The 15,977-nt window shown below is 39.5% G+C and overlaps 1 protein-coding gene across 3 annotated transcripts; it reads left to right on the top strand.

Moving 5' to 3' along the window:
* Positions 1 to 7,520: 7,520 nt before the first annotated feature.
* Positions 7,521 to 15,204, top strand: GNPDA2 (glucosamine-6-phosphate deaminase 2). 3 transcript variants are annotated; one of them, XM_041488088.1, is made up of 6 exons: positions 7,521 to 7,651; positions 9,076 to 9,239; positions 9,539 to 9,640; positions 10,092 to 10,274; positions 10,586 to 11,038; positions 14,184 to 15,204. In XM_041488088.1, exons 2-6 carry the CDS (start codon positions 9,116 to 9,118, stop codon positions 14,240 to 14,242), a joined length of 921 nt encoding a protein of 306 aa, XP_041344022.1. In that variant the 5' UTR covers positions 7,521 to 7,651; positions 9,076 to 9,115; the 3' UTR covers positions 14,243 to 15,204. The 3 variants fall into 3 exon arrangements, with proteins under 3 accessions (XP_041344022.1, XP_041344109.1, XP_041344195.1); XM_041488175.1 differs by lacking the exon at positions 7,521 to 7,651 and having other exon boundaries at positions 7,661 to 9,239; positions 10,586 to 10,770; positions 10,864 to 11,038; XM_041488261.1 differs by lacking the exons at positions 7,521 to 7,651; positions 9,539 to 9,640 and having other exon boundaries at positions 7,661 to 9,239; positions 10,586 to 10,770; positions 10,864 to 11,038.
* Positions 15,205 to 15,977: the final 773 nt, after the last annotated feature.

Genomic DNA, 15,977 nt, shown 5'->3' with positions numbered 1-15,977 from the left:
TGTCTTTAGGTTCTGTCTGCATCGTTCAAACCAAGACTAGGAGAGGCCCCATCCTTCCTGCCAGAGAAGGGCATCAAGCACTGTGAAACCTCAGCAGGGAAAGACCATGAGAGGAAGGTGAAAGAGTGTGATGTTTAAGGATGGTACACTGAGCACGGAGAGGCAAACTCATAAAGCCTTGTGTGCAAACCCTTAACCAAAGAGCAGTGACACCCCAAGTCCCTGCTGGGGTGAGTCAGTGCCACCCTTACATCCCAGCCCACAGGGAGAGAGGTTACTCCTTTTGTCAAATTGTCTGCAGGTGCGACCCTGAGTGTCAGGAAAGCTCAGCAAACAGTAGCCATCCTAAATATTTTCCTGTGTTTTCCAGCTTTTTCTACCTTGTGGCTAATTGATTTGTCCCCCTGTGCCCCTGGAAGATGCAGGAAATGCTGGAGTGGTGGATACTTTCTGCCTGCTCTGCCTGCCTAAGTCAGATCCTGGCGCAGTTTCAAGCTTGCCTGAGTGTCTGCTATAAACAATAGTTAAAACCAAAGGTAATGTGAACTAAAAATGTATTTCCTTCCACAAACGGCATTAACCTTGAGGTGAATTAAGACATGTACATTTTTTTAAATTCTGTGCCAGTATTATCCCACCTGTAAAGTATGAATAGATTTTATAGGTTTTGAAGTAAATGGGTTGCATTTTGTATATTTTTAGATCTTAAGAAAGGAATATATATTTGGAAAGCCTGACTCTACACAGACCTTGTTAAAGAAATACAGCATACAATGTTAGAGAGCCAGGGACAAACCTGGCCTCAGGTCTTTCAGCTCCTCTGCTGCTGATCACCATCCTCTTGGCTTGAGAAGTGGCAACAGAGATCTGACAAGTCTAATAAAATAACAAACTGTTTTACACTCACACACACACATATATATATTATACATATATATATACATATATCTACACATATATGTATATATCTGCCAAACCAATAGTTTGGTACAATAAAATGTACTTTCTGGAGGCTTTGTCACATCCAAATAGTCTCTCATCCCACGTTTTATCACATAACTGCCAAAGCTAAGGCAGTTTTAAGATATATAAATATATTTCTAAATTTGTTACAATTTATCTCTCTCAAAGTTCAAAATTATATTAAAAAGTTTATGAGAATGATGAGTGCTCTTTCCAGTGCCAAAGTTTGAGGGAAGTTTTGACTGGTTCCAGGATAAGGATAGAATGAGTGGGAACAGCAACACACCTGCATTGCTATAGGAGATTTCTAAGTCCTCATATAAGCACAAAAAATCACACCAAAAAAGCAGTTAGTTGTGCACTAGGAGAGAAAAAGGATTCATAATGGAAGTCTCCAGGAGATCAGCTATTTTGTCTCTGAAACAGGTGCATACACAACCTCGAATGGTACAGTCAGCAGAGAACAGCCCACTCTCTGGTGACAGGCAGCTGCTCTTTTTCTTTGGGATTACAAAAAAAGGAATTCTCCTGGGAGAGGAATTTGTTTAAGCCTTCTCTGTTCTCTCAGTTCTTTTGTAACATCCCCAGGTTGGGCAAGAAGCATTATCTTTCCTTTCCGGGAACATGACCCAGGCAGGACCCACACTTCAGCAGCTGCACGGTGTGATAACCATTTTCTAAGCTCTACTTGATAGTGGGCTGCTGCAGACAAGTGTGTGTAGACAGAAAACCTCTCTGGTTAAAATGGTAGCACAGAAAACACCAAGTGAGTGTAGATAAACACCCAGCAGCAGTTCGCTGTACATTCTCCAAACTAGGTGTAAATGTATTCCTGATCTGCTCGAGCCATGCCTCAGCCTAGACAGAGACCAAAGGACACCAGCAGAGTTCCCAAAAATAAATTTCTACATGTATGAAAGAAAACAGCTGTAAAAAAACAATATATGAATCCCACTTTACTGGAGTCTTTTACACAGATATAGATACCAATCTATTTATGTTTCCGAGGAGTCTAAAGGTGATTCTGCGTGTTTGACGGCAGCTGTCGGAAGGCGGGCAGGCGGCGGCCAGAGCGAGGAGCACCGGGAATTCCAGGGATCTCTGGGCGCGGGCACTGCGCGGGCCGCTGCTGCCACCTGGCGGCCGCGCCGCGCCATCGCCCCGCGCCCGGAGATCCCTGGAATTCCCGGTGCTCCTCGCTCTGGTACAGCCCCAGCAAACAGCGGCACCTAGGGAGTAAAAAAGGCTAAAAAACCCCCAAAAAAACCGCCCCAAACCGTTTACTCAATACACTGATAATAGGTCCAAATTACATTTCTTGAATATGCTTTATAACTGATCTCTCCACGCTTTTAATTTAAAAAAAAAAAAAAAAAAAAAAAAAAAAAAAAGATGCAAAAGGCAAAGTCCATTGCACAAAAAAGCAACAATCTTAAATTGGATGCAACATTCTTTTCCAAGTACTAAGAAAACTACTTAGTAGCACTTACTGACTTTTCTGGTTAGCTTCCAGCATCTGCGAATACCTAGCGCGAAACTTTAAATCCTGGTTTAGTTTTGCACAAACACAGTCAAATGAGAATGTTTACATGAGCACTAAGGACTCACAAAGTTTCTTGATACTTGTAAATAACCTATAGCCAGAAACATGCCTAAGCACCCAGCTATTGGCATAGAATGGCCTGGCTACAAAAACAGGAACCTTTTTCCCATCTGCATGTCTGGAGTAGCATGGAGTATTAAACATATCCTGTATATTTCTATGCTCAGTCTAAACTGTGCACTCTGAAAGGAACAGCCTTTATCAGCAGCTGAGAGCACTATCAGAAATTTCTCTCACCATCCCCGCATACATCAAGAATGCTCCACACTGCAGGAGCGCAGCCAACCATCGATTAGTGCACCCATACTTCTGATGCAGCTGACACATCAGTAAAAGGCAAAGATCTGATCTGGAGGGAATGTAGCAGGCACCTCTGCCTGCTTGTTCTGGCAGAGAGACTTGCAGAGAAATAGCCTGGTACTTCAGGCACACAGGAAAATGGTCAGCATCAGATTTTTCTACAAAGCAAAATGAAGCAGTACCAAGTAGCAAACTCCCACACTGAACCCTTACTCTCAGAAGAACTGAAGAGTTCACCAGCAAAAAGGTAACAGGGTGATCGTACAATAAATACTCTTCTCATCACCGCTACTGTTTACTCTGTAGTGACCAACTCTTACATTCAGAACCAGCTGGTGCTGAGTGACTGTTTTGGTACAGACTCCACCAGAATCCGTGTAGGAAGCATCAACACATTGCAAGAACAAAACCAGAAAACAAAAGCATAGGGTACTTACCTGTATAGAGCTTCACAAACTGACTCAAAGCCTTGCCTATGAAAATTAAGATGGTGCTAAATATTAGCTAGGTGCTTCATTTGTGAATCTGCTGACACAGTTCTGGCATCACAAAATCTCATGTTTCATATTTCACTGGAAAATGGTTCCCCTAGGCTGGATGCATAACTCAAAAGACATCACATGCCATGTACACCTCAGCTGATAGAAATGTGGTGAGACCTAACCAGTGAAGTTTTGAAGAAAGCTGTGACAAGTACAGCAATGTAATGCACATATGAAACTTACAGCGATGTAATGCCCATGTGAAACCATCTTCAGTCTTTGATAGAACTAAGCAAAGCTGCCAAATGTATTTGGTCCCCTCAGGCTTATGTCCAGAATAGAAATGAAGTTAATGCTTCCTGTTTCAATGGCAGGAAAACAGTGGATAGCGACCCTGTGGCATCAAATAAAGTACCAGGGGTAACTGCCACTGTCTTCACATTCTTTCAGAACTCTGAAAATTAGAGGAAAAAATCTTCACTGCAGTTTTTCCCCTTCTCCCCACACAGTTACCAGCCTCTAAAAGGTCTCAGCTGCTATGTTATTTTGTATCCTTATGCTTGATTGCACAGGTGTTACACAGCAGAATTGTTGTGGGTTGACCCTGGCTGGACACCAAGTGCTGACCAAGCCACTCTATCACTCCCCTTCTCAGCAGAAGTGTGGGAGAAAATAAGATGGACAAAATCCTCATGAATCAAGATAATGACAGTTTGATTAAAAAAAAAAAAAAAAGGCTGCACATGGAAGCAAATGAAAACACAAGATTTATTCTCTACTTCCTATTAGCAGCTGATGTCCAGCTATTTCTCAGGAAGCAGGGCTTCAGTGTGTGTACCAGTTGCTTTAGAAGACAAACAAATAACACATTTGTTATTAACAAATACCTGTCTCTCTCCTCCCCACACCCTTCCTTCTCCAGCCTTCTCTTAGATGCTGTGTCTGAGCAGATTTGTTACAGAATATCCTCGGGTCAGTGGGTCAGCTGCCCTGGCTGCGTCCCCTCCCAAGATCTTGCCCACCTCAGCCTCCTGGCCAGGGGGAATGTTGGAGAGACAGCCTTGATGCTGTGGAGGGCTACTCAGCGGCAGCCAAAACACTGCAGTGTTACTGACACCCTTCCAGCTACCAATGCAAAGCACAACACTGTGAGAAAAGCTATGGGAATATCATCCCACCTCAGCCAGACTCAATAGAAGTGTTTAATTCAGCAAGGTAATGAGTCTTTTTCTTTTAAAGTGTTTTCAGCAATTACTTGTTTCTCAATCTCTACATTTAATGCCATGGCAAGTATTTTCATTGCAACCTTTTTGTTGTGTTCTCAGAGACTTTCCTATGTGTCAATATCCATATGAGTAATTTTCCTTCATAGGTGCCAGATTTGTGCAGGATCCTTTGTTCTTCCAACTAAATCAGAGGGAATCTGAAGGAACAGAGCTATCATGTTAAAAGTCTGAATTCACCTGGAGTTGAGGTGGTCCTCCTCAGGTAAAACTCAATGTAGTTTGGGTACTATTGAAGTACATCCAGTTTAAATTCATAGTTACTTAAACACAGGTTTTTAAAAAAAAGAGATCTGATCATAGCAGATGTATACAAATCAGATAAGCAGGAGTAAAGTAAAATAATACTTAAAAGAAGGGGCCATTTAGAAAATAAAATAAAAATTGCTGTTTCCAAAAGCAACAGACACTTATAATAAATACCTATGAGACTTTGAAATCTCTAGTTATGCTACTCAGTGAAACACAATAAGGAACTAAGATTGGTGGTTTTTTTAGCATCATCTTAATTAGTAACATTAGCTACAACATTCAGTGCATATAGAGCATCTGCTACTAATTGGAAAGGAAATTCTGAAGAATGACTTGGAAAATCATCCCCTAGGTATTAGCATACAAACAATGAGAGTAAGAATTTAATATGTTTACAAAAGACAGGGAATTTTGTCTATCTAATAGAAGCAGTTGATAGCATTGTGAAGTTTGCTAAAAGACAACAGACAAGCTGCTGTTCCAAATTTAGGGGCAGTAGAAAAAATGACAACTTCCACCAAGTGTGGAACAGTACATCATATATTCTCAGACCTCCTGGAGAATATACAAGGGGGAGACTATTACCTGAATTTTAAGAGTTCTTCTGTAGTGATGGAAAAAAAAAAAAAAGAGAATTTTCAAGTTTTAGAAACCAACAGAGCTTTTGGGGGAGGGGTGTGATTTCAGGCTTGTAGGTACCTAGGTGTGTAGTAATACCAAAGAAATGTGTTAACTAGTCTACTGTATGCAGAAGTAGTTTACCACTGAGGTGTTACATGTGGTCCACAGAGGTAGGAAAAAAACCAGAATTTAAATCTAGAGGCAAAACAGATATTCTTACATAGAATCTGAAAATCACCTCCACTGCAAGTATACTCTGAAACAATGAGAGCAGCAGAGGCTCAGAGTATCACTCAAGAAATGGTGCAAAAAAATATTGTTTAGGACCTGCTAAAATTTCTGAGATAAAGACTTTATCAGAAGAACATGCATGAATTAAAACTGATTATATTAGAAAGTTAAATTCAAATGAAAGGCCAGTTTTGAAACAAAAGGTATTTTTATTGGTTGCCTGCTAAGCCCCAGAGATCCCAGAAAGATGTATTTTCCCTCACAGCCTTGCAAACACACTTTTCATGCCCTTGGCAATGTATTTCTCAATACTTTGAAAGAGAAATACAGTTTCTCTTTCTAAACCTTGCTAGACAGGCTCACAGACCCACAGAATATACTGAGTTGGAAGGGACCTGCAAGGATGGGTCTTAAATGACTGAACTATATGGGGATCAAACCCACATTAAAACCTTGGCATTATTAGCATCATGCTCTAACAAACTGAGCTGAACTCAGTCTAGCAAAAAAAAAAGTATCATTATGCTCATGTATGTCCCCAGATTTTTATATTTTTTTTAATACACACTCCCCTTTATTAACTCCCTGTTTTACCATTCAATCATGTTTTTCCTCAGACAATTATGCTCCTACCCAGTAAAGAGATTTATCCTGGTCTTCTAGTATGGTAAGGCTTCAGTGAAGCCTACAAGTATGTGCACACACATATATTCAGAATTATGTTGCTTGCTCACCATGCTACTCGTTTCCCCACTCCAGTCTGAAGCACCACCCTTTCAGACTATTAGCCCTTTCCACACATCAAGATCTATCATCCCACACCTGATTAATTACAGCTCAGCTAAGGCTGTGGAATTACTTGACCGCTTTTAAAGCAGAAAGCAAATCACAGAATTGCTAGGGTTGGAAGGCACCTCTAGGCACCACATCTGGTCCAACCCCCCCTGCTGAAGCAAGGGTCACCTGGAGCAGGTGACACAGGAATGTGTCCAGGTGGGTTTTTTGTGGGAAACTTCATGACCTCCCTGGGTAGCCTGTCCCAGTGCTCTGCCACTCTCAAGGTAAATAAGTTCTTCATGTCAAGGTGGAACTTCTTGTTTTAGATGGCCATTACTCGTCATCCTGTCTCTGGGCACCACCAAAAAGGGTCCGACACCATCCTCTGACACCTTTGTGATAGTTATATGCCCCCATGAGACCCCCTCCCGGTTTTCTCCTCTGCAGACTAAACAGGCCCAGCTCCTGCAGTCTCTCTGCCTAAGAGAGCTGCTCCAGACCTCTCATCATCCTTGTGGCCTCCACTGGACCCTCTCCAGTAGCTCCTTGTCCTTCTTGCCCTGAGGAGCCCAGACCTGCACACAGCGCTCCAGAAGCGGCCCCAGCAGGGCTGAGTGGAGGGGCAGGATCAGGGTCTCGGCCTGCTGGCCACACTGCTCCCGATGGTATCCGCAGCACACCACGGCCTTTCCTGCCACAGAGCACCGCCGGCTTATGGCCAGCCTGTGATTCACCAAGAGCTGACGCTTCACCTCATTAATTTCTGTCAGTAACTACGCACGGCTCTTGCAGCTGCATCATGCAAACATTTAGCTAATAGGGGAATTTTTTTTCATTAAGATCTCAGCGTGCTCCGCAGCAGAGGGGCTGCGAGAGGAGCACTGGAGCGCCCGGAGCCCTCGGCTGGGCTCGGCCGAGCGCTCCGTGCCTCGCTCCCCCGCCGTCCCGGCCGCACCGGCCCGGAAATGAACACGGGAAAAGGAGCCCATTTCCCGTCCCCGCCTGGCGCTTCCGGGTCGCGCGCCGGGTTCCGCTGGAGGCGGCGGGGCGGGAGCTGGTTCCCGTCCTCCTCCTCCTCCTCCTCGCCTTCATCTCGTCCTCGTGCTGGTGCCGCTCGTGGCCGCCGCGGGCTGTCCCGGGTGAGCGGGGCCGGGCAGGGCGCGCCGTCGCCGGCCGTGCGGGGGCCCGCGGGCGGGGAAGGGGAGGCCGCGGGGGCTCGGGGCTGCCGTGCCGGCCGCGCTCCGGCTGCAGGTCTCTTCTCTGCCAGTGCAGGTTTATCACCCCTCCCTCCCCACCCTCGCCAATCAAAACAACAAAAAAAAGTGTCCTTAGCCGAAAATTCGCGGTGGTTCTGCTGGTGTCCGTGCGTCCCTGCTCTTGAGAGCATCCCCGTGTTCCCAGCGTAAAATTGCTGGGATTTTATGAAACCGGCCTAAAGCCGCGCAATCTGTTCCTGCTGGCATGCTTTTCCTTCTCGGGGATGTGTGTTAACTCTTGGGTATGTGCGAATAGCGTTTCCTCGGCAAAGGTGAGTGTGACTTGTCACGGCTCAGCTGTCCAGGGAGATGGAGCAGCACAGGCAGCACACGGTGATGATCACTTTCTTCCCGCTTTAGTGGCACAAACACGGTTAAGTACTTTAATTCATATTTGTTTTGAAATCAGCCGCTCATTTGGGGTCAGCTAGAAGTAGTGTGGTCAGTGGCCCTAGGCTTCTGGCAACTGTGTTGTGTTCCGGCTAATGCTGAGCACACCCAGACCTGGGAAAAGAAGAGTAACACATCCCAAACTGGGGAAAGAGCCTCCACACTTTCTGGAGTAATCACCGGATGCTGTTAAGCAGAAACTCATGGAAACATGAGTTTCATTTAAATGCAAGAGATGCTTGTATCCTTCTAGCAACCACGCTTGCTTTCTGGATATTCACCTTAAAAATTAATACAATTGCATTCAAAGCCTTTAAAATTTCTGTATAAATTTATGTGGCACAGAAAAAATGTGACATCGTATTTTTTTCTTGTGAATTGTAAACATTTCAAATATTTCTCATGCTTTAACATTTTTTTTTTTCAGATTAATAAATTTACTGAAGCATTGTTAAGGAGCTAGAATGTGACTTAAAGGAGCTTTAATTATTTAGTCCCAATTAAGTATTTTGATTATAGAAACATGGGATTACTCTGGGTCTTGTTTTTGAAGTTATAGGCATTCAGCTGGTCATAAGAAACAGGAATTAATCTTGGTATTTAAGTATTTCCTCTTTTCTGATGGTAATGACAAAAATATTGAAGTTCAAAATGGCTTGTTCTCATCTTGTGTTAGCTTTTTCCTATTAATTGTTTTAAATGAGTCTGTGGATTTTAATAAATATTTTGACTGTAATATATCATTTGGATTCTGTAGCTTTTCTCTTGATTGTCCAGCTTGAACCAGGACTGCAAGAGTGTGGTATGCTAATGCAAGTCATTGGTATGGAAGATTATTTTTTTATCTCCTCTGTAATCTAAGAGTTTTGCAACTACTCATGTGGTGCTTATTTTTAAAACTTCAACATTTTCTCCAGGTTTAAGTTTGCTTTATCATACAAGTTCTTCACTGCCATAATGAGGCTAGTAATTCTTGAAGATTATGATCAGGCTAGTGAATGGGCAGCCAAATACATCTGTAATCGTATTATCCAGTTCAAGCCAAGTCAAGGAAGATATTTCACGCTTGGTCTACCAACAGGCAAGTTTTATTCAAAGTCTTTGTAAATAACTAAGCCTAGAACAATGTATCACTGGTAGTAGATACAGTATTTAAAAGAACATAAGTATTTTTGGTAATATTCTAACTTTTTTAAAAAAATATCTGGATTTGATTTCTGTGAAAAGTTGTGATAGTTTGAGAAACTGATAAATACTAAATGAGAAACAGCAGATTACTTGTATGTTGAAAATCATTGAAACAAAATTTGACTGTGAAGACATTTAAATACACTGAATATGTGCAGATACACAGAACAGTAGAAACACTTTATTTAACAGGGAGTACACCGTTGGGATGCTACAAAAAGCTGATAGAATATCACAAAAATGGAGATCTCTCTTTCAAATATGTAAAGACTTTCAACATGGATGAGTACGTAGGTAAGATGTGCTATTATTTGAGAACGTACTGTAATTTTTTTTAATAAAAACTATTAAATATTTTGTCAAAGTACCAGGTTAGTCTAGTATATTTGTATTCCTATATTAGACTGGTGTCCCAGCATTTTTCTCAGTTCCTTTATCCACAGAAATAAACACCAGGCTAAATCCAGTGTTTCACAGTACTTCTGTAGAAACTATGTTGTCATGTAATTTGGGACTGCATTTCTGTTGAATACTTTACACTCTGGGATAAGATGTATGTGGAGGGAATATAAACCAGTTACCTTGTACGAGCCAACAGGAAACCTTTCTTCTTGATGTAGTTTCAAATCTTGCTTTATTTGATTTAGGTTTGCCTTGCATGCCTTACATCTGTTACATACAGACTAGAATTAAGGCTGTTTGGTTAAATCTTGTCATATGGTAATTTCACTGTAAATCATTTCAGGGCTTCCCAGAAATCATCCAGAGAGCTATCACTCCTATATGTGGAATAACTTCTTTAAGCATATTGACATAGATCCGAATAATGCTCATATCCTTGATGGGAATGCACCAGACTTGCAGGCGGAATGTGATGCATTTGAAAAGAAAATTGAAGAAGCAGGGGGGATTGATCTGTTTGTTGGAGGTATGAGGAAATACTCTATGGTTAGTTACAATTCAAGCATGTACACCGATTCTTTCATCACCATTTTCGTGACTTGACTAAAACCCAGGTTTTTCAATTCTTGTGTAAGAAAGTTCTGTGACTAACAAAGAATCATTATAAACTCCAAAACAGAATGGTTGGTGTCCAAGTTTCTAATGACTTAAGTAAGTTTTTATTGAAAATGGGGAAGCAAAAGAAAAGGATGAGGCCTTTTTTATTCATTTACAATGTTTGAGGATATGTGTTGACTCTCAGGTCTGGAATGATTTATTTTTTTTAACTTTGAAAAGGCATTGGTCCAGATGGCCACATTGCATTCAATGAACCCGGATCAAGTTTGTCTTCAAGAACAAGATTAAAGACTTTAGCAATGGACACCATTTTGGCAAATGCTAAATACTTTGATGGAGACTTATCTAAAGTACCAACTATGGCGCTAACAGTTGGTGTGGGTACAGTGATGGATGCTAGAGAAGTAAGAACTCATTTAGTTCTAGTTGCATGTGTGTTTTCAAGATTAGTTGGTATTGATACTGGGATTGAAAGTAAAGAGACCTTTGTTTTGCAGGTGATGATTCTTATAACAGGTGCACACAAGGCTTTTGCATTGTACAAAGCAATTGAAGAAGGAGTCAATCATATGTGGACAGTTTCTGCTTTCCAGCAACACCCTCGCACTATCTTTGTGTGTGATGAAGATGCTACTTTAGAACTAAGAGTTAAAACTGTGAAGTACTTTAAAGGTGAGCACTGAATCAGAGGTCACGTGTTTATGCAAAACTGACAGCTTTGAAATTACACTGATTTAAATCTGAGCCTTCCAACACTTTGCAGTCACTAATGTATAATGTTATATAGTCAAAATATAAATATTAACTTATTTCTTGTGTTTGGAAAGTTGCCAGGGGGCATAACTTGTGCTACCTACATTCCAGACAAATCTACTTGGGAAGAGTATTTCCTTTGCTTCCAGTTTGAAAGTTTAATAATCTTTAACTTTAAAAAGCAGTAATCTCATGTTCCAGAATACAGGTCTTAAGTACACTGGAATGTTTAGTTTAAAAAAATCTTAATACATTTATTAATCCTGATACATTTCCATGCTGCTTCTGCTATGTGCTGTAATGTGATGCTTAGTGAACTGTGATACAGACTTTGAAGCCACCTCAGAACATTTTTCATGTGCAATTAGCATAATAATCTATACTGCCTTTGAAAACATTGCACCCTTTTACTGTGTGTGTTTTTCGTATTTGTAGTAAGTATATTGGGGCAAACTTAAAGTAAGTCAGGATATTTGATAGTAATGGAGACTTCCTACACTGAATTCTGTTTGGCTGAGACAGCAGAAGCTGAGGAAAGTAGTTTTCTCCTGACTGTACTAGCACAGCACATGCAATTGTGTGACTCAGTTGTTGTTCTCACTAGCATGGATACCTGTAGTAGCTGAGGTATCAGAGATCAAGATTGTAATTTATTAAATTCTTTTTTAGAGCATTATATCAACAGTGCTCATATATGTATTGGATTGCAATTTGCACATTCCTATGATATTTAACCTGATACCTCTTGTGGCCAGCTTGTTAATTTTGAAATTTTCAGTATGCTGTTCTCTGCTATGTATTTGTGGGGGCAGGAGGGAGGGTTAGTCTTTTCTTGTATCACACTGCTAGACAGCACTTACTGTTGTTTTCAAAGATAAACTTCTCTAACTGCTTGGATAAGTTTTAAACATTATCCTGTATTTTATATAAGCAGAGGCTTTGCTTGGGAAATACAAACCTAATGTAGAATCACTAAATATAAATTACACTGAACATTGCTTTAAAAAACATCAAGGGCTACAATTTATGAATGTGTGCTATTGTGTCACTGTATTTAATTACCCTGTAATACATAGCAATAGAACTTTTAAAATGATGGTTTACTTTAAACTTACTTAATTTTACCTACTCTCAAATCAGTGAGTTTTTCCCCTTGTAAGATGGAGAAGTCAGTGTGGGTCAAATTTGGAATTATTTCTCAATCTTGATCTGCAAGTTAGACTTCTTAGGGAAGCTAGGCAGTTTTTAATACTGCTATTTATGGTAGTATTTATGGATTTATGGAGATTTTTCACCACTTAAAACTTTCAGTATGAAACTGCATTTCTTTTTTGTTTTATAATCAAGTACCATACTGGCTGGTAAATAGATTAACCTATTCCATTTTTTCCAAATTTCTGAAAATCTATAGTAGGCTAAAGTTATCAAGCATGCTTATTGTCTTACTTGCAACTTTCTTGAAGAATGAAACAGAAAATGAATTTTGAATTTACTGATTTATCTGCAGACAAGTTAGTTCAGAATAGTTTTTTCCATATTTACACATGCTCGTCTTAAAACTGTGTGCAGAAATCTGTTTATTCAAAGCATGCTTGAATATCCAGTGGGACTTTCCTTTGAAATAATTGTTTTGGCATCTACCAAGTGCATTCCTTTAAAAAAATCTTTTGTTTCTCACTGATTTTCCTGTAACACTTTGACTAACAGGATTTAAATATTCTTCATTAAGTATGACAGAAGCTATACTGGTAACCATTTTTCATGCATCTAGGAAGTGTGTAATTATTTCATTTCCCCTTTTTAGAAGAGTAAAATATTGGTAGGAAGTTAAATGTTTTAAAGCTCAAAACATGTTTGTAGTTTACATAGTGTATGCAGCTGTTACTCTTTCTGGACAAACTACTTTTATGTCAAATGTATACTTAATTTTTTGTCACTGTTAAACTGAAAAAATATTACACTTGATCTAGCATCTGTATTTTATATTAAATAATCACATAGTGGTTAGTAATAGATGCTGCATAAGATGCCTTTTTTTATGGTCACCTACAGTAATGACCTTAGATTGTACAGTTAACGCAAATTTCGTGTTGCTGCAGTGACACCAAGGTTGCTTACCAGCTGCATCATGTAGCAGAGGTATTTGAATATTCTTTGCCATAGATAATAAATATGCAGTAATGTGAGATTTTTTTCATGGTTTTTAAGAAAATTAGTGTTGCATATTTTAATTTTAGAAGTTTAATCTTTAGTTCATTATTAAAATGGACTTTTACTTTGTGGATTGTGAACACTGATCATTACTGGTGTTAGTCCTCAAGATGAAATGAGGTTAAAAACCTGCCAGTGATCCAATGTCATACACACCTAGATGTAGGTAACATTTTTACTAAGTTATAGCAAAGTTAAGAAGGAAGCATCTTTTTTATTAATTGCACTTCAGCATTTTCCAGCATTAAAGTAGTTGAAGAGGAAAAAAAATAAGTTCCCTAATCGTAGTTGTGGAGGACTTGAATATGACAAGAAAAAGCCCAGCTAGAACAGAAAACAGTTGAACTGCTGAAATTGAGTCTGCACAAAGAGTCTGGATAACTTAATTTGATTTTGTCTGTCTAGGACCACAAGTACATGATTATTACAAAGACAGTATTACCACAATGCTAGAACATTGCAAAAGAACTCAAGCTGTCAAGCTATTGTGTGCATCTGATTTTTATGGCAAATTGTGGTGTGAGGGAATTACATTGCTGTTACACAGGTTTTAATACATGAAAGATATATTCAGTTCATTTGGAAGTATTCCAGATGTGTTTTTTGGGTCTGTTATCAGGGAACTGTCTGGTCCCTGCTCAGCTGATACTGTATATGTCATTAGTATGCAAGTGATACAGGAATATATCTGCTGTCTCTGACTCTGAACTACTTTAAATAGCCTTTGTTGTTCTTTTCAATGAATTATTTAAAATGTATACTTTGAAGCAAATTCCAAATAAAAATGTGGATAGAAGAACATATTAACAAAGTACAACTAATGTAAAGCTGGCATTGTTGCTTTCCCCTCAAGGTTTAATGCATGTGCACAATAAGCTTGTGGACCCACTGTACAGTATGAAAGAAAACTGAAAGAAGACTGAAGAGGAACTCCATGTGGGTCATCAGCAACAGTTTTAGGTAGCAGATGAGTTCACTGCTATGCAATATGCTGAAAACTGTTTAAAATGGGAAATCCTAGGTACTGTATTTTTAAAAAGGTCCAATATCTGTACCTTCACATTCCATCTGTTTGCTGTGTTCTGCATTTTGCTTTAACATTTGGAGCTCCGCTGTTGGCTTGTACATCACTAAATGGAACAGAACAAACTTGGGAGAGACTGCACGTTATGTAGAGAGGAGAAAAGCAGAGCACTTACTCTAGCACAGCAATGTATTGCATCTGCCTCATGTTAGAGATGATGACACTTCATTTCCCAGAATTCTTAATTTTTAGCTTGGTTAGTGTAACTCCATTTTGCATTTGTGTCTCTAGGCAGAATGGTTTTGGCCATTGCTAATACTATGGACTTGTAATAGTTGTACAATTTCTACTATGAAATATTCTGTTTACATATATCTAATGTACACTGAGCTTTTGCACTTGGTTGCCTTAAATTTGTCTTAAACAGTTTTTGGGCATCTCAAGTCCTGCTGTATATTTTGGGCAAATGAAGATACAAAAACAGTGCCTAAAAATACACCAAATTCTTCGAAGTTACAACTTGCTCCATGGATAAAAATATTAAACTGATACAATTGCACTTTTTCCTCTCATGTACTTCAAATTACTTTAGGATTTTTATATTTTTGGTAATCAAGCTTTATACATAAGGAAGAAATCTCAACGTTCCTTCCTGGAGATACCTGGCCAATTATATAACTGATGTTACAATTAAATGCCTGAAAAGAGCTTAATTTACAGGACTATAATGTCTGCAAATGATCATTTAAAGCCAACTGTTAATCACTTTTTCATTGTATCATTATAAACACTGAGCTGTTACAAGGAATGTTATTTCCTACTTTGAATATAAGTAAAACTTAAATATAAATCTCTTAGTTTCAAAATTGTTTCATTTCTAATATAAATTATTGTGAATAAATAGTTCAGAATTTCAGGGAGTGATTAGGCACCAAAGGAGAAAGATAAGAGTTTACTGATGAAGACTTTTTTTGGGAAAGTCCTTGTTGAAAATACTCACTGCATGAAAGTACAACGAAGCTAACTTCAACAATTTAACTTTTCACCCAAATGACAGGCACGTAGTCTTTATTACAAAATCACAGCTCCCCAGGGATGTGGTAGGCTCATCTATCATCTAGGTGACTTTCTAGGCTCATCTATAGGCTCACCTTTCTCATGACTGGTCTTACAGGATCCTTTCAAATCTGGACTGTTCTCTGATTCTGTGAAATTACAAAAACATGGAAGAACCTGTCTATAGCAGTGTAGGAAGCCAGGCCTAGTGCTGAACATCCGCACATTTAAAACAGGTTTTCAGCTTTAAGACTCGGTTTATGCACATGTATTTTTGAAGCATAATGCAACATTTTGGGGGGAAAAAAGATGAAAAGACTGCCTTTCAGAAGAATGCCGTTACAGGTAATGTGTGACTCAAAATGCAGTGTTAGGTTTGCCATTAGCTTTTACAGCTAAGCAAGTTTATTAACAGTTTTATTACAAAAAGCATGAAAGTAAAAGTAGTAACGAATTTAAATTAGTATTACAGGAACTGAATCAGGTTTCATCTTGATGATCATTATCCTTCATGTGCCAAAATGGATAATTCTATTGAAACAGTATTTTTGTTCTTTATTCCAGCAC

This window comes from Pyrgilauda ruficollis, unplaced genomic scaffold, assembly GCF_017590135.1.
Source record: "Pyrgilauda ruficollis isolate IOZ18807 unplaced genomic scaffold, ASM1759013v1 scaffold1, whole genome shotgun sequence".
Classification (NCBI taxonomy): Eukaryota; Metazoa; Chordata; class Aves; order Passeriformes; family Passeridae; genus Pyrgilauda; species Pyrgilauda ruficollis.
The sequence above is the reverse complement of the archived record's forward strand: the minus strand, read 5'-3'. Positions and strand labels throughout refer to the sequence as shown.